Source organism: Carcharodon carcharias, chromosome 10, assembly GCF_017639515.1.
Source record: "Carcharodon carcharias isolate sCarCar2 chromosome 10, sCarCar2.pri, whole genome shotgun sequence".
Classification (NCBI taxonomy): Eukaryota; Metazoa; Chordata; class Chondrichthyes; order Lamniformes; family Lamnidae; genus Carcharodon; species Carcharodon carcharias.
In genome coordinates this window covers 163,989,563-164,014,489 of record NC_054476.1, presented here as the reverse complement: position 1 = coordinate 164,014,489, position 24,927 = coordinate 163,989,563, and the positions used below count along the sequence as shown (strand labels likewise).

The window sequence follows — 24,927 nt, the reverse complement described above, 5'->3', positions numbered from 1 at the left end:
ACAACATCTTGCCCACCCTCTCTTCATAGAAAGCTGTCAGTCACACTTGGGTCATCAAAGGAATTGGCCCATATATAGGCAAGTGCTAAATTGGACCCCAAATGATCAGGAATCACCACTGGCAATAGTCTTAAAAATGAGGGTGGAATAAAACATATGCAGAGAACACCTGCATGATAGGCAAAGCCTGAGAATATGGTCAATCTAATAGCAAACCCATTCTAAGTGAATAAAATGTTCTTAACATATTTGACAAAGCAGCTTTTTCCCATGAAACCAGTGAGGCTCACCTAAAAGAAGCAAAACTTCATGGATTTCTCTCTATCAGGTCTGGCAAATATTACCTTTGCAGAATGGAGGTGGACTGCTCCACTCTGAGGGGTGTCCTGGAATGCACTTGATGCTGGCTTCCCCTATTAGCTCATAGCCATCATAACAGGCAAACCTCAAGGCCTCCCCTGCTTGGTACAACCTCTTCTCTGTGGTCAGGTAACCATTGTCAGGCACTCCAGGGTTGTGACAAGGCTCAAACACCTCCGCTACAAAAATGAACACAAAAGATATTTTCAATTGCAGTAAAATGAAAAGAAAATAGATTTCAGTACATTTCCTTTGATAGAGTTGCACATGTATTGTAATATATGTTATTAAAGAACCAACCTAATAGCATGTAATAAAGAGACAGCAATAAAAATTTTCTCATTAACTATTGTGACGGTGTGTGAATTCTCCTTTGTAGTGATGCAGCCACCCTACTCAATCTCCCAGCAGGGGTTAGAATGAACTGGGGTTGGAGGCATCTCTCCATTTCATTTACATATCTCCAGTTTAGAGAACCGCTGCAAGGCATAATGGGGGAAAGAAACTGCTAGAGGGGTAAAAACGGAAGAAATTACACTGAACAAAATGTATCATTGGGCACAGTGGGAGAAATTCACAGAGGAGTCAGTGAAGCACTAACTAAGGCTAGGGTTCCAAAATTGAAATGGACATAAACTTGGGCATCAAAGACAGAGAGACCAGGCAGAACGCACTCCCCTGGGGGATCACCCAGAGCAGCTTGATCGTTACTCGACGCCTGTGTGCTAAGTACCCTGTAAAACCCCCAGACCCTTCTTGAGGTTGTTTAATCAGGAGATTGACCTCCAACAAAGGGAAGTCGGAACGCCATCACCGAATAAACTTCCTTATGCAACAGGGAACTGTTATTTCACCTGCTAACTGTGTGTCTGATGTGCCCATGTGAATGAGAGAATGCCTATATACTTCTGCATTTCTTATTCTTCCTTTCCTTAGGCCACATAAAAAAATTAAATGAAATGGAATTCATTTCATTTTTCTCCAGCAAGGAAGGCGTGTCCTGGCTAAAAGACAGGAAGAATAAAAGTATTTCATATATATATATATCTAATTCAACCTGGCTACTTCATTAAATCATTATTTGTATTTTAAAACTGGATAAGGCTTTACTAGCCATGACTCATACCAGAGGAATCTCTAACCTTCAGAAACCAGCAGGGACCTCGTTGTCTTTCAAGGGATGCTATTGCCCTCTGTGACTGCCGAAAATCAAATTCCAAAGAAATGCACCAACCCCCTTTGCATTTCCAAGGCAGAGCTCTGGCCAACGGAGGTGGCATGTCTGTGAAGGACAATGAGGATCCTGCCTCCTCTATTCAACACCTCAAGATTTCAGGCCTGGAAAAATACCTCATTTGTCTAACACCCAGGAGAAGAAGTAGGAGGTATGTCACATGACCTCCTCCAATCTGCTAGAACTTGTAAAATTGCCATGTGGAACTGAACCCCGGCAGTCCACCATCTTACCATCTAACAGGTAGCAGCAGAAAGAGCTCTGTCCAGGTGAAGTGCCTGGCCCTCATTTACACTGTGAACTACTGGAACATTGGAACTTCTGTATCTGTGCCTTCAAGACTAATTCATCTCTGCGTGCCTTCTCCCATTGTAGAAGTCCTTGCTTCTGGAAAGTCGGATCACCCTGCAATGGTTTCACCCGCTAAACTCTGAAGGAATATAGCACTGGACTTTTGATTCTGGACTCGTGTGAAACCATAACTCTTATTTTTATCATGGTCTTGTGCTGTATCCCTGTCTTTCCTTTATCCCTCTTTTATTGTATGAATGCAAAAAAGGGCAGATGTTGCAAAGTCCCTTTCCTGCATTTTATGTGAGTGTAAAATAAACCAACCCTGTTATTTTACCTTATCTCGAGTTTGCTGTGGGGTATTAATAGAGGAGTGGATCACTTCAAACTGAAGGGTTGGCGAAAACACTTATAAAGGGTGAAAACAGAAATGAAAAACACCTCTCTGTTTACGGGCGGGTAGTGAGGGGAGAAATCAGGGCTGTTTAAATTGATCCCCCTTTGGTCTGTAACGCACTGAAGGCTAACAGGCAGGTGCAGTAGGCAATTAGGAAGGCTTAATGGTATGTTGGCACTTATTGCAAGAGGGTTTGAGTATGGGAGTAGTGAAGTCTTGCTTCAATTGTATAGAACATTGGTTGGACTGCATCTGGAGTGCAGTTTTGGTCCCCCTACCTTAGGAAGGATATTATTGGCACAGAGGGACTGCAGCAAAGGCTCACCAGACTTCTTCTTCGGACGGTGGGACTGTCCTTTGAAGTTAGACTGGGGAAACTGGGCCTGTATTCTCTAGAGTTTTGAAGAATGAGAGGTGATCTCATTGAAACCTACCAAATTCTTAAAGGGATAGACAGGGTAGATGCAGGTAAGATGTGTCACCTGGCTGGGGAGTCTAGAACCCGGGGGGCACGATTTCAGAATAAGGGGGAAGCCACTTAGGGCCGAGATGTGGAGAAATTCTTCTACTCAGAGGGTTGTGAACTTTGGAACTCTCTACCCCAGAGGGCGGTGGAAGCTCAGTCATTGAGTGTGTTTAAAGTGGAGATTGAAAGGCTTTTCAATGCCGATGACATAAAGGGACATGGGGCAGAATTTTGCCCTCGTCGGGTGGCCTCGGCAGTGGGAGCAGTTGTGAAGCTGACCCCCGCCTGCGATCGGGTCCTGACCGTGATTTCACGCTGGCTGGCCAATCAGCAGCCAGACAATGTGAAATGCGTACTCCATCGCTCAGCGCCGCTGGGGTGGGAGGTGGCGGGTGGAGTGTGAGTGCGGAGGTTTGCGCATGTGCGCAAGGGCGTGCACAGTAAAAGCTCCCCCCAGGCACAGAGCTGCCTCGGGGAGCTGATGATTTTTAACAATAAAAATAAAGATATTTAAAATAATGAAAACACGTCCCCTCATGTGACTAGGCTGCCTCACTGTCGGCGGGCACGCTGCCGACTCCTGCCAGCCGAAATGTCACGCGAGTGCGCAATGACATCAGGACGCTCGCCTGACGTTATCGTGCATCATTTTATGCTTGTTCGGGTCAGGCATTCACCTGCCTGACGAGGGAAAGATTCTGCCCATAGCGTGGGAAATAGGCATTGAAGTGGGTGATCATCCATAATCATACTGAATGGCACAGCAGACTTCGATGAGCTGAATGGCTGACTGCTGCTCCTCTGTTTCTATTCATTCCTTCCACCCCCAACGCACGGCGTCAGCAGCGTGTGTGCCACCTACAAGATGCACTGCAGGAATTCACCATGGCTCCTGAGACAGACACCTTCCAAACCCACAACCACTACCATCTTGAAGGACAAGGGCAGCAGACGCATGGGAACACCACCAACTTGATGTTCCCCTCCAAGCCACTGGCCATCCTGACTTGGAAATACATCACCCTTCTGTTATAAACTTGATTTTCCAGACAGGTTTCTCGTAAGAAACAGCGAACTTTATTTACAGGGCTTCAGCAACAGTTACATACTTCCATCAAGATCCACGACTTGACAAAAACCTCACGCCGAAGGTTCTCCGCACTTAAGGCTGATTCGTTCACACTGTCACTGCACAGTACAATAAGTCTTAAAGCTACAGTCACTGCATTCCTTAAAGCTACAGTTACTATACCTTTCTTCACTGTCATGGTTCAAGATCCTGGAACTCCCTCCCTAACAGCAGTGTAGGTGTACATACACCACATGGACTGCAGCAGGTCAAGAAGGCAGCTCCCCACCACCTTCTCAAGGGCAACTAGGGATGGGCAATAAATGCTGGCATAGCCAGCGACACCCACATCCCAAGAATGAATAAAAAAAAAGGAGACTTCTATTTTCAGTTTCAAGCTGTCTAACATTCTCTTTCTCCCTTTTGGTTCTTATCCCTCTAATCTTCCTTCTGTACCAGACAATCACTTCTGCGCCCTGCAGATAATCCGAGAGCTATCTATTAAGTCAAGGCCACCAACCCAGAAGACACACAGCCCCTCTTCCTGAGCGACATCAGATGATGCAGCTCCTCCTCCTGGAATGTGGACATCTCAGTAAACGGCCATCTAACCAATTCCAGGTTTGTCAAATTGGATTCCGGCACTGAATGACCGTCTTAACAGATGAAGAACTGTGGCTCCAAGGCCGCTGGGCCTGTACCGTGGACACTCCACTCTGTGTAATTGGGGTGGTGTCCAACTCCCAGTCAATGGAATGATTCAAGAGCCATTAAGGTATGACGACAAACAGATCACAGAAGATATGTATGTTGTGCAAAATCAGCCCTTTTCACTCCTCAGTAGAGACGTCCGCATAGCTCTCGACCTGCTTCAACCGGCAGAGGATGTGAAAACAATCACAGTCCCCACGCAGCCAGACACTCGTCCTCCTAAAGGCCCAACTACAAAGCAGCAACCCAATGTTGGCTTTGTTTTTACTGCTCTGTTTGCGGGGCAGCTCTGTTCTCTTTTTCAGGTCCCCGAACCAAACCAAGGGCCAGGCCAACCCACAATGCAGGAGGTTACCACAGCTCCCCCAGTGGATGTGAAACCAGAGCCAAAACGACTTCCAGCAGTGCCTCTGCCTCCATCAGCAACCACATTGCAGTCAGTTGAGATGATGACCAACAAACTCCCTCAGCAACCACCAGCCAGTGTGGTGAAAGCACAGAGTTCACTGGAATCAAGTAGCAGCCTGACACAAACACTACTCAATAATGGTGAGGTGCCTCTACACTCTTCCATCCACAGTTTGGCTTCCCCTCAATCCCAGAAGGCTTCCAAACGCTGGAGAAGTCCGAAGAAGGAAAAGAAGGGAAGCATCTGACAGCCAGACTGATACCACTCCCAGAAAGAAACAGCGACCACTCACAGTGCCAAACCACCGCTCCAGTAACCCAATTCGCCAATGGACAAAGCGCATGAAGCCATGCTTGCACCCGGCTCCAACGAATGATCCAACACCAAGATCAACAGCCCCTACATCCTACCACTCTCCTGACCAGATGGCAAATGAGACATGGCAGGGGTACAAGACCTCCCGACCACCTCAAAGACTTGAAGGGGTGGGAAAGGCAGTATGAACTCTGTTAATGCATGCTGTTAACGTTGTAATGTTAATCACGAAGCAGCTTAGAGTTAGAGTAGTTACAATTGCAACACTGAAGTTAAGTAGACAAGCCTCATGACAACACAAGACTTGAATCAAACTGTAAGTAACTACTGTCAGTCTATATCCAGGGGACAAAGACTTAGGGGGAGGTGCAGTAGAAGGATCTGGTACATTAACGGTTAATCTGGGTCTGAATACAGTACTGCCCACTGGTGATGTAAGAAGGCACCTGAACTAGAACTTTGGTCAGCAGTGTAGAGCTAGGTAGCGACATGTAAGGACACGCCATGGAGTCCTCTCCATATCTGTATCCTCGTCTGTAAATATGTGCATAGTTCAGTAATGTTAATAAAAACTCCTTGGTAACTTCTACAAGACTGCTTCATGTTGTCTAAGCAGTACACACCATGGGAGTGACAGCCCGACGAAACATCTTCAATCAGCTCCTTCAGCAAGTTCTCATGCCTTAGAATTTGGCCAGTCCAACCTTTTCGTCTTTTCTTGATGATAGTCACTAATTTAATCCCTTCTCCATCATCCTGAGAACTGCTTCATTACTTGTGGGCTTTCCAATTGACCAACCCCATCCTTCTCCAGAACCACATTTCACAACTTTCTAATCTTTCGATGCCCATTTTTCTCAAGGCCCACCTTTCAGCCCCGTGCAACGAATCTCAGACTTGATCATTCTTTTTTTAAGATCTCTGCTCATCCCTATGCTGAGCAATTCTCTATGTTTGAGAATGCATTCTTTGCCATTGTTAGTCCAGCTCTGATTTCTTTACAGTGAGATGCTTCCCAGGTACTTAAATTGTGATACCTTGTACAACTGTTGACCACTTATCTTGACCTCTGCTTTCCAGCCATTATTTCTTCCAATCTTCATAATCTTCATCTTTTTTTTCACTAATTTTAATTATGTAATTAAACAGTGGAGAGATATCTCCCACTGACCTGAGATACTGGCACATTTGCCATCCAAAAGAGTAGTCAGGGCAACAAGTTAAAAAGTACAGGTTGAAATTGCTGGCAATCCATTGGCAGTGTAACATTTAAAAAGAAATGATTTGAATGCAAAGTTGATCTTATTGATTTATCTGCTCTAGAAGCGGCAATATGTGAGCAGGTGACATTTGAATTTATTAGCCTCAAAGCACACACACTGAGGAAAGCTTGCCAGCTCCATCATTTCCCCAAGCATGTTGTGAAATAACTTTAACCTCATGTAATTTTTCAATTTTAATTTCATTATAATAGCAGATGTGATGTTGATTATGATGTGATGTTATGAATGCCTTTTGATTAATAAAATGACCAGGCTTTTCTGTCTTATGAGAGGATTAAACTGATTGTCTTTACTCTATTAACAAGCTGTTGAACACTGAGTTTCCAATTCCAAATGGCCATTTTCCTTTCTCTTTCAGTGCTGCTCCTCCTCACTATTGCACTGAAATGGTAGCCTAAATTACATAAATGACCTCAAAGTGAAGGCACCTCTAGGTAGCGGTGATCATTATATGATTAAAGTTTAGGTTCAGTTTGAGGGAGAGAAGATTGGGTCTAAGACTAATATTTTAAACTTATGTAAGGGCAATTATGAGGGCATGAAAGCACATCTAGCTAAAGTGAACTGACAAATTAGGTTAAGGGATAGGTCAATAGAAATGTAGTGATGTACATTTAAGGGGATATTTCAGAATACGCTTTGATAAGATGCTACATTAAAGGTTATTCCAATGAGAAAGAAAAATTCCAAGGGGAGGACTCACTGTCTGTGGTTAACTAAAAAAGTTAAAGTATCAAACTTAAAGAAAAAGCAGATAATTGCACAAAGATGTGTGGCAGGTCAGAAGATTGGAGAGAATATAAAAAACAGCAAAAAATGTCTAAAAGATTAATAAGAAGGGAAAAATTATATTACGAGAGAAAGTTAGCTAGAAATAATAGATAATAAGAGTTTCCATCGATATTTAAATAAGAAAAGAGTTAACAAGGTGAGCATTGGTCCAATAAAAAAGTGAGTCTGGCGAATTAATAATGGAAAATAAAGAGATGGCAGATGAACTGAACAGGTATTTTGCATCAGTCTTTACTATAGAGGATACAAGCAACATCCCAGAAGTAGCTGTAAATCAGGAATTGGAAGGGAGGGAGGAACTCGGGCAAATTGCAATCACTAGGGAAGTAGTACTTAGCAAATTCGAACTGCGGGCTGACAAGTCCCCTGGTCCTGATGGATTTCATCCTAGAGTCTTAAAAGAAGTAACTAGTAAGATGGTTGATGTGTTGGTTTCAATTTCGGGGAAGATTCCATTAGATTGGAAAATAATAAATGTAATTCCTTTATTCAAAAAGGGAAGGAGGCAGAAAGCAGGAAACAATAGATCAATTAGCTTAACATCTGTCATAGGGAAAATGTTAGAAGCTATTATTAAAAATGTTATAGCAGAGTACTTAGATAAATTCAAGGTAATCAGGCAGAGTCAACATGGTTTTGTGAAAGGGAAATCATGCTTAACCAATTTATTGGCGTTCTTTGAAGAAGTAACGTGCTGTGGATAAAGGGAAACTGGTGGATATACTGTACTTAGATTTTCAGAAGGCATTTGATAAGGTGCTACATTAACGGTTATTGCAGACAATAAAAGCTCATGGTGTAGAAGGTAACATATTGTCATGGATAGGAGATTACCTAGCTAACAGGAAACAGAGAGTAGGCATAAATGGTCATTTTCCGGTTGACAAGATGTGACGAGTGGTGTGCCACAGGGATCAGAGCTGGGGCCTCAACTCTTTACAATTTATATAAATGACTTGGCTGAAGGGACCAAAGGTACGGTTGCTAAACCTGCTGATGGCATGAATATAGGTAGTAAAGTATGGTGTGAATGGGACATAATGAGGCTACAAAAGGACATAGATAGGTTAGGTGAGTGGGCAAAGATCTGGCAAATGGAGTATAATGCGGGAAAATGTGAAACTGTCCATTTTTGCAGGAAGTGTAAAAATGAAGCATATTATCTAAATGGTGAGAAATTGCAGACCTCTGAGATGCAGAGGGATCTGGGTTTCCTAGTGCATTAATCACAAGTATGCAGGTACAGCAAGTCATTCAGAAAGCAAATAGAATGTCATTGTTTAGTGCAAGGGGAAATTAATTCAAGGGTAGGGAAGTTATGCTTCAGTCATAGAGGGTGTTGGTGAGACCACATCTGGAGCACTCTGTACAGTATTGGTCTCCTTATTTAAGGAAGGATGTAAATGTGTTGGAAGCAGTTTAGACTATTACCTGGAATAGGTGGGTTGTCTTATGATGACAGGCTAGGCTTGTGTCCACTGGAGTTTAGAAGAGTAAGAGGTGACTTGATTGAAACATATAAGATCCTGAGGGGACTTGACGGGATGGATGTGGAGAATCTAGAACTAGGGGTCACTATTTAAAAACAAGGGGTCGCCCATTTACGACAAAGATGAGAAGTTTTTTCTCTCAGAGGGTGGTGAGTCTTTGGAATCCCCTTCCTCAAAAGGTGATGGAAGCAGAATCTTTGAATATTTTTAAGGCAGAGGTACATAGATTCTTAATAAGCAAGGGGGTGAAAAGTTATCAGAGGTAGGCAGGAATGTGGAGTTGAGGTTACAATCAGATCAGCCGTGATCTTATTGAGTGGCAGAGCTGGCTCAAAGGGCCAAGTGGCTACTCCTGCTCCTAATTCATGTTTCTATGTTCTCCAGTCTCTAGAGTGGATATGAATCTATCACCTTCTGACTTAGAGGTGAGAATGATAACAAGAAGCCAAAGCTGACACCTAATTTTTAGATTAGAAAGCCAGTTAGTTAAGTTAGAGATCACTGCCTTCCATCCCGTCACAGGCCTTTTCTCATCTGTTCCTCCTCTCCTTGGTTCTGTACTTGTGTAAAACCTGTTACAACCATAACTTTTCCCAGTTATGATGAAATGTCATCAACAGGCTGGTGAAGTGAATGGATGCTTGGTAGATAAAGTTCAACACTGAAAAGTTGAAGATAATTTTGGAAGGAAGAACAAGGAGAGTCAAAACATCCTAAATTGTGTTATAATAGGCCTTTAAGGGATAGCAGCATGATATCACTAGAAGGGAAGAGTGTCATGCAATCCAGTCTTACTTTCACCTTTGATTTTCAGTAGAACACATACGCACACATTTGCTGCTGATGTCTTCAAGCTTTCTATCCATACATATCTGTTTTCATGTGCCTAGTCTTAATAAATGAACCCACAATGCATTCACCCAATCCCTTTTGAGTGATTGGTGCCTTTAAATCATTATAACAACATGATAAATGGTACAATCTTAAAGGAGGTGCAAGTAGAGACCAGAGGGTGTTTGTACACAAATCTTTGAAGGTGGTAGGACAGGTTAACAAAGCAGTTAATAAAGGAAATGGGATCCTAGGCCTCAAAAATTGAAGCACAGAGCACAAAAAACTAGGGAGTTATACTAAACTTGTAGAAAACACTAATTTTGCCTTGGTTGGAGTGTTGTGTCCAATTGTGGGTACCACACTTTAGGAAGGAAGTAAAGGCTTTGGAGAGAATGCAGAAGAAAGTCACTAGAATGGTTTCAGAGATGAAGGAATATGGCTATGTGGATAGACAGGAGAAATTTGGGTCATTCTTATAGTTTAGCAGGTCAAGGGGAGATTTGATACAGGTATTAAAAATCATAAAGAGTTTTAGAAACAGCGATATAGAGAAATTCTTTCCATTGGCTGAACATAGATAACCAGAGGGCACGGAATAAAGGTGATTGGCAAAATTACCAGAGGTGACCTGAGGAGAGCTTATGGGCAGAATTTTATGGGCCCGCTGAAGTCACTGGACTTTTTACACCGCCGCATTTTATGGCCCCACCCCCGCTGCAACAGGACTGTAAAATTCCACCCTATGTAACATAACAAGTGGTTGGGATCTGGAACGCAATGCCCGACGGGATGGTGGATACAGAACCAACGGAAGCGTCAAAAGGGAATTGGATAAATACTTGAAGGAGAAAACAGGCGCAGGAATATGGGGAAAGTGAGGGATTGGGGTTAACGAGATTGTTCCATAAAAGAGCCAGCACAGACTCAGTGGGCTGAATGGCCTCCTTCTGTTCTGTAATATTCTCTCATTTCATAGCCTGAAACCTTAACTTTATTTCTCTTTCCCCATAGGTTCTGCCTGACCTATATAAGAATGTAAGGAATAGGAACAGGAATAGATCATAAGGCTCTGCAAGCTTGCTCTACCATTCAAAATGATCATGGCTGATCTTGGATCTCAATTCCACTTTCTCACCTGATCCCAAAATCCCTTGATTTCCTTAATGCCTAAAAGTCTATTCACCTCAGTCCTCAATGACTGAGCATTCACGACCCTCTAGTATAGGCAATTGCAATGCTTCGCAAGCCTCAGACAGAAGAAACTCTTCCATGCTAACTTTCCATGTTTCCTGTATGAGAGTTCCCAAATATCTCTGAACACCAACATTTAACTGTTTCTCACCATTTAAAGAAAAATCTGATTTTCTATTCTCAATGTGCGTAACCTCACATTTCATTCCATCTGCCATCCTGTTGCCCGTTCACTTAACTCATCTAGATCCCTTTGCAGGCTCTTTGTGTCCTCCTTGCAGCTTACTGTCTCACTTAGTTCTATATTGTCAGCAAAATTAGATGCATTACACTTGGTCCTTTCATCTAAGTCATTAGACCAGTTTATCTAAGCTGGCCTGCAGTGGTTCAAGGAGACGGCTCACCACATTCTCAAGGGAAATGTGGGACAGGCCACAAATATTGGCCTTGCCAGCAACACCCACATCCCATGAAAGGATAAAAAAAATTGTTGACTGTTTTCAGCATGTTAGATTTCCAGCATCGATATTATTTTGATTTTGTCTGAGAAATTTCATATCTTTGAAATATGCTTAGAAACAACTTGCAGGATATTTTGTGAAATTTGAGTAAATGACAATGACCTGTGACAATTGACACGGTGTAAAGGTTTGGCATAGTTCAGGCAGTTATTATGCAGTATCTCTATGTCATTAATAGAAGAGGATACCTGGGCAGAATTTTTAGGTGGGCGCGCGCCCAACCCGATTGGGTGCAAAATCAGGCGATATTTCGGTCGGCAGGCACACGCAAAAGTCAGAAGTGCGCCTGCCGACTATTAAGAGGCCATTTAGTGTAATTAGGATGCCAATTCATGGTCCATCCAACCTTAGAGTTGGAGGATGGGCTTTGCATTTCTCATGAAACCTCATGCAAGGGCAGGATGAGGTTTCCGTTATTACATAAAATAAAAATATAAATCTATGGGCAGAATTTTTATGTTGTATGTGTTCAGGTGACTGTTGTGATGCTTGGACACTTTTCTCCTGATTTTAAAAACTTTATTTAATTGTTTTCAAGTCTTCAGCTCCGAGGCAGCTCTCTGCCTTTAGGGAGCTTTCATTCAGCGCTTGCCCGTGCCCGCGCTTATGTCAGCGCCCGCCCTCCTCCTGCTCCCACCCTGGCAGCGCTGAGTATTTCAGCGCCCACTTCATGCGGGTTGGCTGTTGATTGGCCAAGCCAACATGAAATTGCAGTTGGGGGCCGATCGCAGTTGGTGGTCCGTTCCCCAGCCAATCCCGGGCCCACCCGTTGACCTAAAAATCGTGCCCTCTGTTTCCCAGAGGTCATACATTATAGATAGCTAAAGATTGCTTTGGAAATATTGAGTCAATGAATACTTCTCTCATGCAACTTTTCCTACTCTCAAATATCACCTCTTCTGGTGTGAATTTACAGCATGAGCTAATTTATAGCATGTATGGGCAAGAGTTGATGTTGAGATATATGGTACAAGATAGTGAATCGCTGATTTCTACTCTGTACGTGCCAGCATGAAGGTTAAAAAGTTTACATGTCTGTAACATGTCTGATATGAAGCTCAAAACACCTTAGGCAACCAGTAAAGGCTAAAGTACTCACGAATACACTTAGGAATCCTGTCACTCCATTTAGGGTTCCCAGATTGCCTGTTATAACAGGTCAGTATATTGCTCCCAGCCAATGTGTAGCCTTTGTTACAAATGTACTGAACTGTGGATCCAATTGAAAACTTGGGATCCACAATAATCCTGCGGCTGTGATCGATGTCACCGGGGTCACTGCAGAATATAACTAGGATGAGAAAACAAAAAAGAAATATTAAAAAGAGAACCTCCATTTAGCTTGCCCTCAACTGCCTACTGATTGAACTCTGAATGCCTGACCAAACCTGGCTGCTCTCCGGTGTGCCCTCTATTGATACTGGTTTTTCAAAATGGAGACCTCTCTCAATGGCTCACTGAATAGCTGTCCACAGCCTGCATTTCTACAACACTTTAACATCATAAAATGTCCTCAGGTGCTTCACAGGAGCCTTATCAAACAAAGTTTAACTGTATAGAAAAGCCCATACTCTGGTCAGGAATTAACGTACATCAGCCAAGGAAGTGTGAGGAGGGCTGTAATTGGACTCAATGAAAACTGGGTTAGCTAAGGGAAAATCACCAGGGTTCCTACCCCGGTCACTAACCAATGGTCCCAGTAGGAAGTGGGCATGTGTGGAGCTCGGATAAGAAGCTCTGGTTATTGAATACTCTCGAACACTCACTCAACAAGGGCCACTTGGCTGAATGTGCAAAGGCTCCATAGAGCCATACCCCAGCACGAGTCAATGCCTTTGCTGGGGTAAGAAGAGAGGGGAGAAAGTTGCTTGAGAGGAAAACAAATCACCCCTTTAAAGGGCGCAAATGTGCCAAAAAATATAGCTACCACTCCATATTAAAGGAGTGACTTCAGTCTGAATAAATAATATTCCATTCTTGTCACTCACACACTTGTTTCCTTTTCAAGTCAATGTTCATTTCACAGTTGGATTAATTCAAGTTTCCTTCAAAATCATGCACAAAACTCACCTTCTACAGGTTTTACTGTTCATATCTTATTCTCAAATTGATAAAGAAAAGAATAATACCTTCCTTTCTGTCTGTCTTCCTGATTTTTTTCCCCCAAAGAGTGCCACAGTGATGCTTTTATCGTATTAATCAAAAGAAAATTTTGCGGGATGTTCTTAACCAGTTGGGAAAAGATCAATAACCTGAGTAACAGATTCAACACCATCTACTGTGCACAGTCAGAACTGAATGGAATCGCCCTGATAGAACTTTTTTCCCCTGACTCCGTTTCTGTGCTGTGTGGGTGGGGCTGTGCAGAGGTCAGTGAATGCGGACAATATCCCCTCATTAATAGGAATCTTAAAAGCATGTGGCCAAATGTGGGCAGAGGTAATGGGAGGAACTTTCCGTTGCTGAATCGGAGTGTGGCGATTTCCGCAGCCTGTGTCCCGCTGCTCGGAATGGCGGGAAATCGCGTCCAATTCTGCGCTTGGGTGCTCATTAGTTACGCAGAGGCGCGTATTTCAGCGAACCACCCTGCTGATTTTTCTGGCCTGCCATTATCTGCTGGGGTCGAAGGTCTTGGGCGCCCTATTTAAACACCGCCTGAGCACACACATGTCACTCTCTCCAGTTGAGATGTCTCCAGGAGACCATTGGAGAAAAAGGCAACACCCCTCTCCAGCCAAGACGACCCCCCTCCCCAGGCCTCGATTAGAGGATTGCTGGTGTATAGGGATATGCTCTACCCTAGGGTTCCAGAAAGCACACCAGCCTGACCTCTCTGGCCTGGGATGCCATTGCAAACGATGTCAGCGCAGCCAAAGCACCATCCAGTGTAAGAAGAGGATGAATGATCTCATCCGATCCATCAGGGCGAGCCCGTTCTTCAGCTCCCTCCAATGTCAAACTCTTATCACGGCATCATTCAATAGAAGGGCTGCTCTCTTCAGGGATCTCACACAACCATGAGCGGGGGATACATATCACCACTGATTGTCGCACGGAACCTTCCATGTTACCACCATCCCATCTACCATGCTGCTCACGCTCCATCTTCAGCCCCTTCTGGGGAGGGCTCACTCCACACACACACACACACACACACACACACACACACGCGGCATACACACACACGCGGCATACACACACACGCGGCATACACACACACGCGGCATACACACACACGCGGCATACACACACACATGCACACATACACACACACGGCATACACACACACACACACGCGGCATACACACACACACACACACGCGGCATACACACACACACACACACACGCGGCATACACACACACACACACACACACACACACACACACACACACACACACACACACACACACACACACACACACGCGGCATACACACACACACACACACACACACACACGCGGCATACACACACACACACACACACACACACGCGGCATACACACACACACACACACACACACACACACACACACACACGCGGCATACACACACACACACACGGCATACACATCTTTCTCAACCTCTGCTCCATCTCTTCTCGTCACTCGCCTTTCTTTTGTCTCCATCCAGGGTAAGCTTGCCCACAACAGGAGGGAAAGATCCCAGACCAGGGGAGGGACGGCCGACATTGTAACCCTCACGGAATTCAAGGAGGGTGGGGCCAAGATTGTTGGGCAGGACAGGGGTCCCCCCTCAGGGGGAAGGGGAGATCGGATTGTCTCAGCAACCCAGTACATATCACACTTCCATCAGTTCATCACAACCTGACAATCGCAGTGAGTGACATGTGATCTTATATTCCCCATGTTCATCAACTAAAACTCCTTTCTCTATCTTATAGACACCAGCAGATTGAGACCCCCAAGAGTGTCCGCCATTAGTTTCAGCCCCCAGGCCACTTCTGAAGAAGAAGCTGAGGAAGAACTGTCAGAGCGCTCACCCGCACCCTCCATCAGTGCACAGACACACACCTCGGTGGGGCGTAGCCCTAGATTAGGCTCGGAATCACCAACTGGAGATCACCTCACAGACAGGTCCCTCGCAGCAGTCGGAGGCAGGGATAGCCCAAGTCTACGGCACTCAGAGGGCACTCAGTCCGAGCCAGGTGAAGAGCCTCTGCAAGTGGCCGCCAACTCAACACTGGAGATGCAACAGGCGGTGGAACATCAAGCAGAGATTTGGCAGTCACTCAGCAGACTAGAGCAAAGGATGGAGCAGTCCGCTCACATTATGAGTGATGTCATGGCTCCCACACGCCAGCCCCTCGAGGTCACAATGGGAAGGTTGGCGACCACCATGGACACCTTGGCCTAGTAGGTTTTTGCCAGATTTGCACTCAGTCCTGTACTCCATGGCCAAACACCCTGGTAGGCATCATCAAGATGAAGGCGACAGGAGGACAAGGCACCTTGACCTGCCACCAAGTGCACCATCTTCTCAAGGAGTCAGGGCAGGGTGCTTGGACACACACAGGGAGGGTGAGCATCAGCCGTACACTCTGGGAGCTTCCTCTCAGGACACTCCAAGGGTGTCCAGCCGCTCAGAGTCCCCTCTGCCTGTGACCCCATCCACTCCAGCTGCTCAGGCCGAGGAGAGCGCACCTGCCCCTGAGCAGGAGGTCCTTATCAGGCCAGGGCCCTCCAGGCCTCGGGCCACCAGAGGCTGTCCGCCAAGGTCATCACAGACATCAGGACATAGCAGTCAGCATGCTGCCTCCACCTCTGCTGCAGCTGTTGGGGCTGCAGTCAGGCATAGTGGTACGCTTAGGAAAATTAATACATTTTGAAATCGCTTTTGGGTCACGGGTGTGCTACCACCGTAAAAATAATTGCACTTCTGTAAATATATTTGATGTTTATGTGAATGGCTTGGTCAACTGAAGGCATTGTGATTACATACATTGGAATCCTTTTATTTTGAGTCTATCCATTGACCCACCCAATGATAGTCTCCTTCTGTGAGGTCAACTTTCATGTGATGCCAACCTCAGAGAAGATAGTCTCCGCGCCCTTGTGTGATGTCAGGGAGGTGTGTTAAATTCTTTATTATAAGCATGTAATTTATCCACTTCTAACCATTCTTCCTCACAGAAGACAATTGTGTGAGGGCAGCACATCAGCCTTGATTGATTAACGGCACTTGTATGTTCTAAGTGGTAGTGGAAAAGGACAAGACATGGACGGGAGGAGGAGATCGCTAACCTAATTTCACTGTCTGCTGTAGTTTCTTAATTATGAGGTGAGGGCTTCTTCAAGTCACTTCTAACATCGCTCTCATTGTTGAGTGCACTCTGACTTCCCAGAGTGAGTGCATACAGAAGGCACCTTTGTGAAGATCACGGCCTGATGAATCGTGGGCCAGAAGGTGCAAGTGCCAAAGCTGCACTCATCCGCAAATTGCTTGGATGGACATCCCTTGAGATGAAAGAGAATGGCACTGAGGGTCAGGAGAACTGTGGCCATTGAGAGAACGGATTTTCAAAAAAATATATTTTAGGGAATATTGTGTTATTCTGTAAAAAAGGCTGTGTGTGTGTGTCTGAGAGAGAGAGAGAGAGAGAGAGAGTAGTTTAATTAAGCTGGGCAAGAGTTTGATAGCAGTCTGCATGTCTTGGGGTTTGGAAACATGAAAAGGATAGAGATGTTAAAGTTGATGTACAAGTAAATAGGTTAGATCTAACATTTGCATTTTTAGATAAGTTGAGAATCTGTTTGAATATCAAAGGGGAGTCAGAGGTAGTAAGGAAAATGCTTGCATCTTGCAGGAATTCATAGGTACACAAATAGTGGGGATATGATATTTTATTGACCCAAAAGCAAAGACAAGATGGAAACATGGAAAATATTACATTTGGAAGGGTTTGAGTTTCAAAGAGGTGTGTGAGAAGAAAGGAATGAAGATGAAAGGAAATAGGTATATTAGAGTTACTGTGGATAGCTGTTGAGGTAGAGAGAGAGCTAGAGATGGCGGAAGATAGCTGGAGTACTAGGCTGTGAGGAGGATGCAATGTGAATCACCCATCCAGTCAAGCCAAAACAGTCTTGGGAGGCAGCAAGCAGTTTTATTCTGAAGTGAATTCCACCACAAAGTGGAAGAGGGTAAAGATCATGCGGTACACCTTTACTGAAGCTACAGCAGTTTGCCTTGTGTAATATGACTGGATTTCATAATTAAACATTAATAAGGGAGTTACCTGGAAAAACTCAGCAGGTCTGGCAGCATCGTCGGAGAAGAAAAGAGTTGACGTTTCGAGTCCTCATGACCCTTCGACAGAACTTGAGTTCGAACTCAAGTTCTGTCGAAGGGTCATGAGGACTCGAAACGTCAACTCTTTTCTTCTCCGCCGATGCTGCCAGACCTGCTGAGTTTTTCCAGGTAATTCTGTTTTTGTTTTGGATTTCCAGCATCTGCAGTTTTTTTGTTTTTATATTAATAAGGGAGTGTTGCCTGAAAAGTGTTTGTGGGTGTGACCAAGTAGAGAGTTTTGGGGGGAATGTTTTGTAAGACTAACCTTAATTGTGTAATTGTAATCTTGCGTGCTTAAGTTTTCTTTTACTTTTTATGAATGAAACTTTTAATTCTAATTTTAAAAAAACCCAAAGTGTTACTGGACCTCTTACTGCTGAGCTCGGTATGTCTCCTTCTCATTATCAGAATACAAAAAAAACGTTTGTGGCCCGTAAGCCAAGTTTCCTTCCGGGATTTGGTTTACGCAACAATTAACACCGGCTGTGGTCATAACACCATCTTCCCTTGCCTTCAATTTTCTCTTCCTGGAATCTGGCAGCGACTAAAGTATCATGGACATGTCCTCCCAAGTCTTTCTTCATCTATGGCATCGTTGCTTTCAAAGTGACCTTCACCACCCTCTTGAGGTTCCTGGACCTCCTGATCTTCATCTGCTGAAGAGTTTTCATCCTGCTCCATTTCACTCTCTGACACCTCTTTGCAGTGCCGGGCTGTGGAGGCTGCAACACACAGTGTTGATGCGTGAAACCCTATCAGGAGTGTACTGTAGTGCGCCACCTGAGTGGTCCAAACATCTGAAGCGCATCTCCAGAATCCCAATGGTTTGCTCTGTTAGGGTGCATGTGGAACTGTGAAATTGTACCTCTCCTTGGAATGGCTCTGAGGGTGACACACCAGCATCATCAGCCAGCTTTTCAGTGGGTAGCCCTTATTCCCAAGCAGCCATCCCTGCAGACATACAGGCCCTTCGAAAACCTCAGGCATCTGGGAGTGAGTCAGGATGTATGAGTTATGGCAAATCCCAGAGTACCTGGCACAGACGTGCATTATGTGCTTCTGATGATCACACATCAGTTACACATTACTGGAATGGTAGCCTTCGTGGTTTATAAACTTTAGGGGCTGCTGCCACAGAGCCCTTAAAGCTAAATGGGTACAGTCGATTGCACCCTGCACTCTTGGGAAGCCTAGTTTAGCCATGACTCTGGTAAATTTTGCGGCCTGGCTACCTTCGTCCAGAGTAAATCTCACATAGTGATGCACCTTACTGTTAAGGGCATCTGTGGCCTCCGTTATACATCAATGTGTTGCGGACTGCGAGATGTTACACGGGACCCCCGTGACCCCTTTAAAGCCACCGGCAGGGGATACCCTCCAACTCCACGGAGCATCAGGTCTTCACGAAGAATGCAGCGTATGTAATGTACCAGAGCTAGGGACAAGCGCAGGTGTGCCCGGCATTGTCTCTCTCTCATTTGTAAATAGGAGAGCTTTCTTCAATATACCCTTGGTGTAGCAATTTGCCTTCGTTATCTGGGTTTCTCCTCCTGACCCTCTTGTTCTTGGTCTGGTTTCTCTTGAGCCTGGACATCAGGCAGGGGGCCTCCTGGTGGAGCCGCGCTCTGCTTCGCCTCTCCCTCCTTCACCTCCTCCATTGCATTAGGACCCTTAAAAAGGCAGCAATGAGCCCTGGATCCATTTTTGCTTTTACCTCCTCTCTGAAATGAAACATTGATGACATTAATGTGTAATAAGTCCAGATACTGAAGCTCACAATCTGTAAACTACAACAACTATAATGGTCTATGGTGGGTTTCTACCTTACTTGCTTGTCACTGATGCTGCCTTGTCTTTGAGTCGCTACCACCCACACTGAGGGGATCAAGATGCCATCCCAGAAACATTACATCTGAATCCCTCATTGCCACGTGAAGCATTGAATGGCAAGCGCTACCTAACCTGGCTCAGTGCTCCAATCTCTGATCTGGCATTCTAATAAACAATGAGCGTTCTAAGAACCTAGTGGAGGCAGTGTGGTAGTGGTGTTGTCACTGGATTAATAATCCAGGACCCAGGGTAATGCTCAGGGGACCTGGGTTCAAATCCCAATAAATCCTAATAAATATCAGGAATTAAAAGTCTAATGATGACCATGAAACAATTGTTTCCATCTGGGCAACCCATCTGGTTCACTAATGTGACTAATCTGCTGTCCTAGCCTGGTCTGGTCTACATATGACTCCAACCAACAGCAATGTGGTTGACTCTTAATTGCCTTCTGAAATGGCCTAGCAAACCACTCAGTTGTACCACACCACTAAAAACAAGTCAATAAGTAATGAAACTGGACGGACCATCCAGCGTTGACCTAGGCACTGGAAATGGCACAGAAAACTCAGCCCTGCAAAGTCCTCCTTACTAACATCTGGGGGCTAGTGCCAAAATTGGGAGAGCTGTCTCACAGACTATTCAAGCAACAGCCTAACATTGCCATACTCATGGAATCATACCTTACAGATCGTGTCCTAGGCACCACCATGACAACCCGTGATATTACCTGACAGACCCAGCAGAGGTGGCGGCATGGTAGTATACAGTTGCCCTTGGAGTCCTCAACATCGATTCAAGACCCCATGAAGTCTCATGGCATCAGGTCAAATATGGGCAAGGAAGCCTCCTGCTGATTACCACATACCGTCTCCCCTCAGCTGATGAATCAGTACTCCTCCATGTTGAACATTACTTGGAGGAAGCACTAAGAGTGGAAAGGATGCAGAATGTACTTCAGATGGGGACTTTAATGTCCATCACCAAGAGTGGCTCGGTAGCACCACTACAGATCGAGCTGGTCGAGTCCTAAAGGACATAGCTGCTAGACAGGATCTGCAGCAGGTGGTGAGGGAACCAACAAGAGGGAAAAACACACTTGAGCTTATCCTCACCAACCTGCCTGCCACAGATGCATCTGTCCATGACAGTATCGGTAGGAGTGACCACCACACAGTCCTTGTGGAGACAAAGTCCTGAGTTCACATTGAGGATACCTTCCATCGTGTTTTGTGTCACTACCACTGTGCTAAATGGGATAGATTTTGAACAGATCTAGCAACTCAAGACTGGGCAGCCCTGAGGCACAGTAGGCCATCAACAGCAGTAGAATTGTACTCAACTATAATTTTTAATCGCATGGCCCAGCATATCCTCCCATCTACAATTACCACCAAGCCAGGATTGTTTTATTTAAAATGTTGTTGATTGTTTTAGAATGTTGTGGATTGTCTCCGCTGTTGTAATGGAATTTGTCCCAGCTGTCAAAATGTGAGCAGAGTTTTCAGGACAGGTTGTTGGATATGGATTGGCCTGAAACCTCCCCAGTGAGATGAAAGCTCTTAATAAAAATATTTATTTTTTAGCTTTGTAGCTACAGGCAGTGAAAAGCATCAAGGAAGAACTACATAATTGTAATAATGTTGAGAAATACTGCAGGGCAGAGGCATGAGTTTGATTGAGGGCCTGCTTCACTTGTTAACTATTGTGTTTTGAATCTGTGACATGTTTACATGGATTCTGTGTAGTCAGATGAATTCTCATACAGGAAGTATAACTGAATGACAATCAATGTACCATCTTTTGTCTGCGGTCCTTTGTAGGTGTGTAGCTCTATTGGAGGAAAATCAGAGTGAAGAGGTGACACCTATGGCAATATTTATTCTGAGGAGTACAACATGTTTCAGAGCACCTAGCTGAAAGATCTAAACGATGTCTCAACTTAAATGGTCTCTGACATTTTGAGGAATGTTTGAATTGAACACAAATTGTGAGAGAATGTTTCCGCAGACGAACCATTTCCCTCTTCTCTGCTGTCTAGGCAAGAAAGCCTATATCAAGTTAAACTTATAGCTTTTCAAGGGCCACCAGGAGAAACACCAACACTGATCTAGATTAATGATTTGAGCTGCACACTGTGGAGAGTAATCTAAGATACATGAGTTTAGGGCGTAAGAGAATAGGGCTGGTTCTTTCTTTCTTTTGCTTTGCCTTCAGATTCCCTCCAGGGCATTTTTATCTCTTTTCCAAATGCTGCCAATCCCTGACCTGCAGGCTTCACAGAACCAACAGCAGAGGAAAATAGAAACCTGCTGGTCTCAGTATTGACAGCAACGGAGCCCAACTCTTGATGATTTACTGATAGCACGGACCTGGATTAGCATTTCCACGTATTTATATCCAGATGAAAAGTTGCGTCATGGACAGAGGCAAGAGGACAAAGGTAAAACAGGACTGAGCAAACAGCTTTCTAGGAGCACAATGGTCAAATATGCCCCGTTGCTGTGTAAGATTCCATGATTCTAACGAATTATTACTTCATAGCACTTGCAAACCACTGTAAAATGTTCAGAATGCTTCGCAGGATTGAAATCGGCCACCAGTTGACACTAAGCCGAAGGCAGAGACACTAGGAAAGTGACCAAATGCTCAGTCAAAGAAATGGTTCTATTGGTTACGGCAGGAAATTCCAGGGCTGTATTGGACATACCTCCAGAGGATACAACCTCACACAGTTAATTACCTCTCTGCCCAAGAAATAGCACATCGCCTGGGCCAAGGCCACCATTTTTGTTTTCAGCGAATGTGTTTTCCTGTGACTAGACTTTGACCGGTGGGAGCCTGTATGATGTTCCTCCACGACTGTGGAAGTGAAGCGGCTAGGGTGACCTCTCAGAAACTAAACGTGTTCGATGCTGTGCATGTACACTTGCTCTCACATTAGTGATGGTCTCTCCCTTTGCTCTGTACTGAATGCCCTGTATCAGGATACCTTCACTCAGAGACCAGCACCAGGAAAACAACTGAAATATTTCACCAGCAGATGCTGAAATCTTGCTCTCCGCGGATGCTGTCTGACCTGCTGAGTTTTCGCAGCTGTTTTTGTTTTTGCTGCGGGTTTCCAGCATCTGCAGTATTTTGCTTTTACCTGCTGAAATCTTGCGTTCGGAGCTGACTCAGAATTATTTCGCACGTGTGAGTAATTTCCAGTTCAGATCCCAAAACTGCTGTCATATCAGAGTTGGCTGTGTCCACGGGATAGTGGTTGACCCTGGAGCACTTCAGAGACCGGAGAAGCTCATTCACACCTCAGCTGCTCATGCTGGAATCTTGTGACCTGTCATCATGCTGACATCACTTTACGCATTGGCTACCCACAGAGATCTCCGAACTATGCCACGTAGTATCCCACCCTTAATGAGGTAAATGAAACTGAAAATGGCGGCCCCCCCACAACCTTGGTGCTTAGTTTCTTGGGCAGGGAGGTAATTAACTGCGTGAGGCGGAGTCCTCCGGAGACATGTACAACGCTTAAGTTCGCCAGGGCCCTCAGCTCTGGAATTCTATCCCAAACCTACTCACTCTTCTTTAAGATGCTGGTTAAAACCTATTTCTTTGACTGAGCATTTGGTCACCTCTCCAAATGTCTTCTCCTTTGGCTCAGTCAACCTATCATCACTCACTCGGTCAAAAGCTTCCAGCAAAGATACCAGAGGCAGCTTCATCTTACGGAGCTGTACACATAGATACGTTCCTGCTTCAACCAACAATACGATTAACCCAATCAAGTCATTTTTATTCCATAATACATGTAACCCATGTTAGAAAATGATGCACGGCTCCACCCACAAAGGAATTCAGGAGAAATATCTTTTCTGAGAGAGAGTGCTGGGAGTGTGGAACTCACGAGGCAAATACATCGATGTAATTCAGAGGGAGCTAGGTAACTACGTGAGGGAGAAAGGAATAGAAGGCTATGCGACGAGGGCGAGATGAAGAGGGGTGGGAGGAGGCTCATAAACCAATGGAGCACTTGGGCCAAATAGTCTGTTTCTGTGCTGTACATTCTATGTGCAGTAATTGTTTGATGGGAGGGGCAAGTAGGCAAACATGATGGGCAGAATTTTACAACAGCGGGGTTTTACGTTCCCAAAACGGGGCCGTAAAATTCTGCCCGATGTTTTCACCTGGAGGCAAATCTGTACAGCTTTTGAAGAATTCACACAGGCTCCTCGAGATATGGAACATAGCGACAGGGACAGGCCATTTAGCCCCTCAAGCCTGACCTGCCATTCAATGTGACCATGGCTGATCATGGGCACCGAGGGCTCACTTAAGGGTCTCAACTGGGCCCTGGGCAAGTGGCCCACCCTGACACCTCCCCCGCCACTCACAGGCCAGAATCTTCCAGTTGGGCGAGTGACATCGGGCGTGTGTCCCATAGTCACTGTGCGCCATCCTGATCTTCAGTTCGGTGGGCGCTCATCGGAATTGGAATCGATGGGGGGCGGGTTGGGGCAGGCACACCGCTGATGGGACATCACCCTAATTGACTGGTCCACCGCCCAGTGGCCCTCATAATTCAGCCCAACACTTTAGCTGCTTGGACCCATTAAGGGTGGCTTTACAATGCCCCTTAAAACTTTTAGTGGGATTACCCTGGACAGAGGCCTCACCATGGGTCTGAAGGAAGAGCAGTTTTAAGTCGTGGAAAAATAAAGGATTCTGATGTGCTGCAGCCAACAGATGACAGTGCATTTAGGGAGGCAGTTTAAACCTCCGAGTGCAGTAAAGTCCCACTGTTCCTGCAAAGTTTTGCAAATGGCAGAATCATGAACGAGGAACTTGCTTTTGAACAGGACTCGATTGGGTAGGTTCCAGCCATGCGAGAGCAGCATTGGTTTGAGCAGTATTGTGGTGCAGTAGCTGTGTACAACAGACAGGGGAGCCACTGAGCAACACCTTGGTGAAGATTTCAAATTGAATCGGGTTTTTGAGTTCTGGTGAAAGATCTTTTGGTAAGTTATATTTTTGGCTGGAGGGAAAGCAGGGGACCCAAAAGATTTGAGTATTATTTCATCACAGTGGTGTCACCACAAATGACAATTCGGTATTTTGCCTGGATATATTATTATATAAAAAAAACTCCAACCCACTATCCCCACCCTTCCACCCACTTCCAGCCTACCCTACAGGTACACCACTACCCTGGTTTCTACAGTCTACTGGCTTGACATAGCAGCCGGGTGAATTCACTCCCTTCCTGACCGGTGGGCTCCCTTAGCATCTTTTAGGCACTTGCAGCCTCTTGTTAATGTGGCCACTTGTTATGCACAGCCGATGGTAAATGCTGAGCTACTCAAATCCCAGGGGAAAACTTGAACCAGCTACCACAATTGCTTTGCAATTTGTATTTTTATTTCGAG

At 45.0% G+C, this 24,927-nt stretch overlaps 1 protein-coding gene across 1 annotated transcript in view; it reads right to left on the bottom strand.

Moving 5' to 3' along the window:
• Window positions 1-24,927, bottom strand: part of sez6b (seizure related 6 homolog b) — a 488,962-nt gene that overhangs the window by 10,585 nt on the left and 453,450 nt on the right. The window contains exons 12-13 of the mRNA XM_041196728.1: window positions 12,463-12,654; window positions 345-539 (exon numbers count right to left, since the gene is read on the bottom strand). Of these exons, the coding sequence (XP_041052662.1) occupies window positions 345-539; window positions 12,463-12,654 (387 nt within the window). The remainder of the gene's footprint in view (window positions 1-344; window positions 540-12,462; window positions 12,655-24,927) is intronic.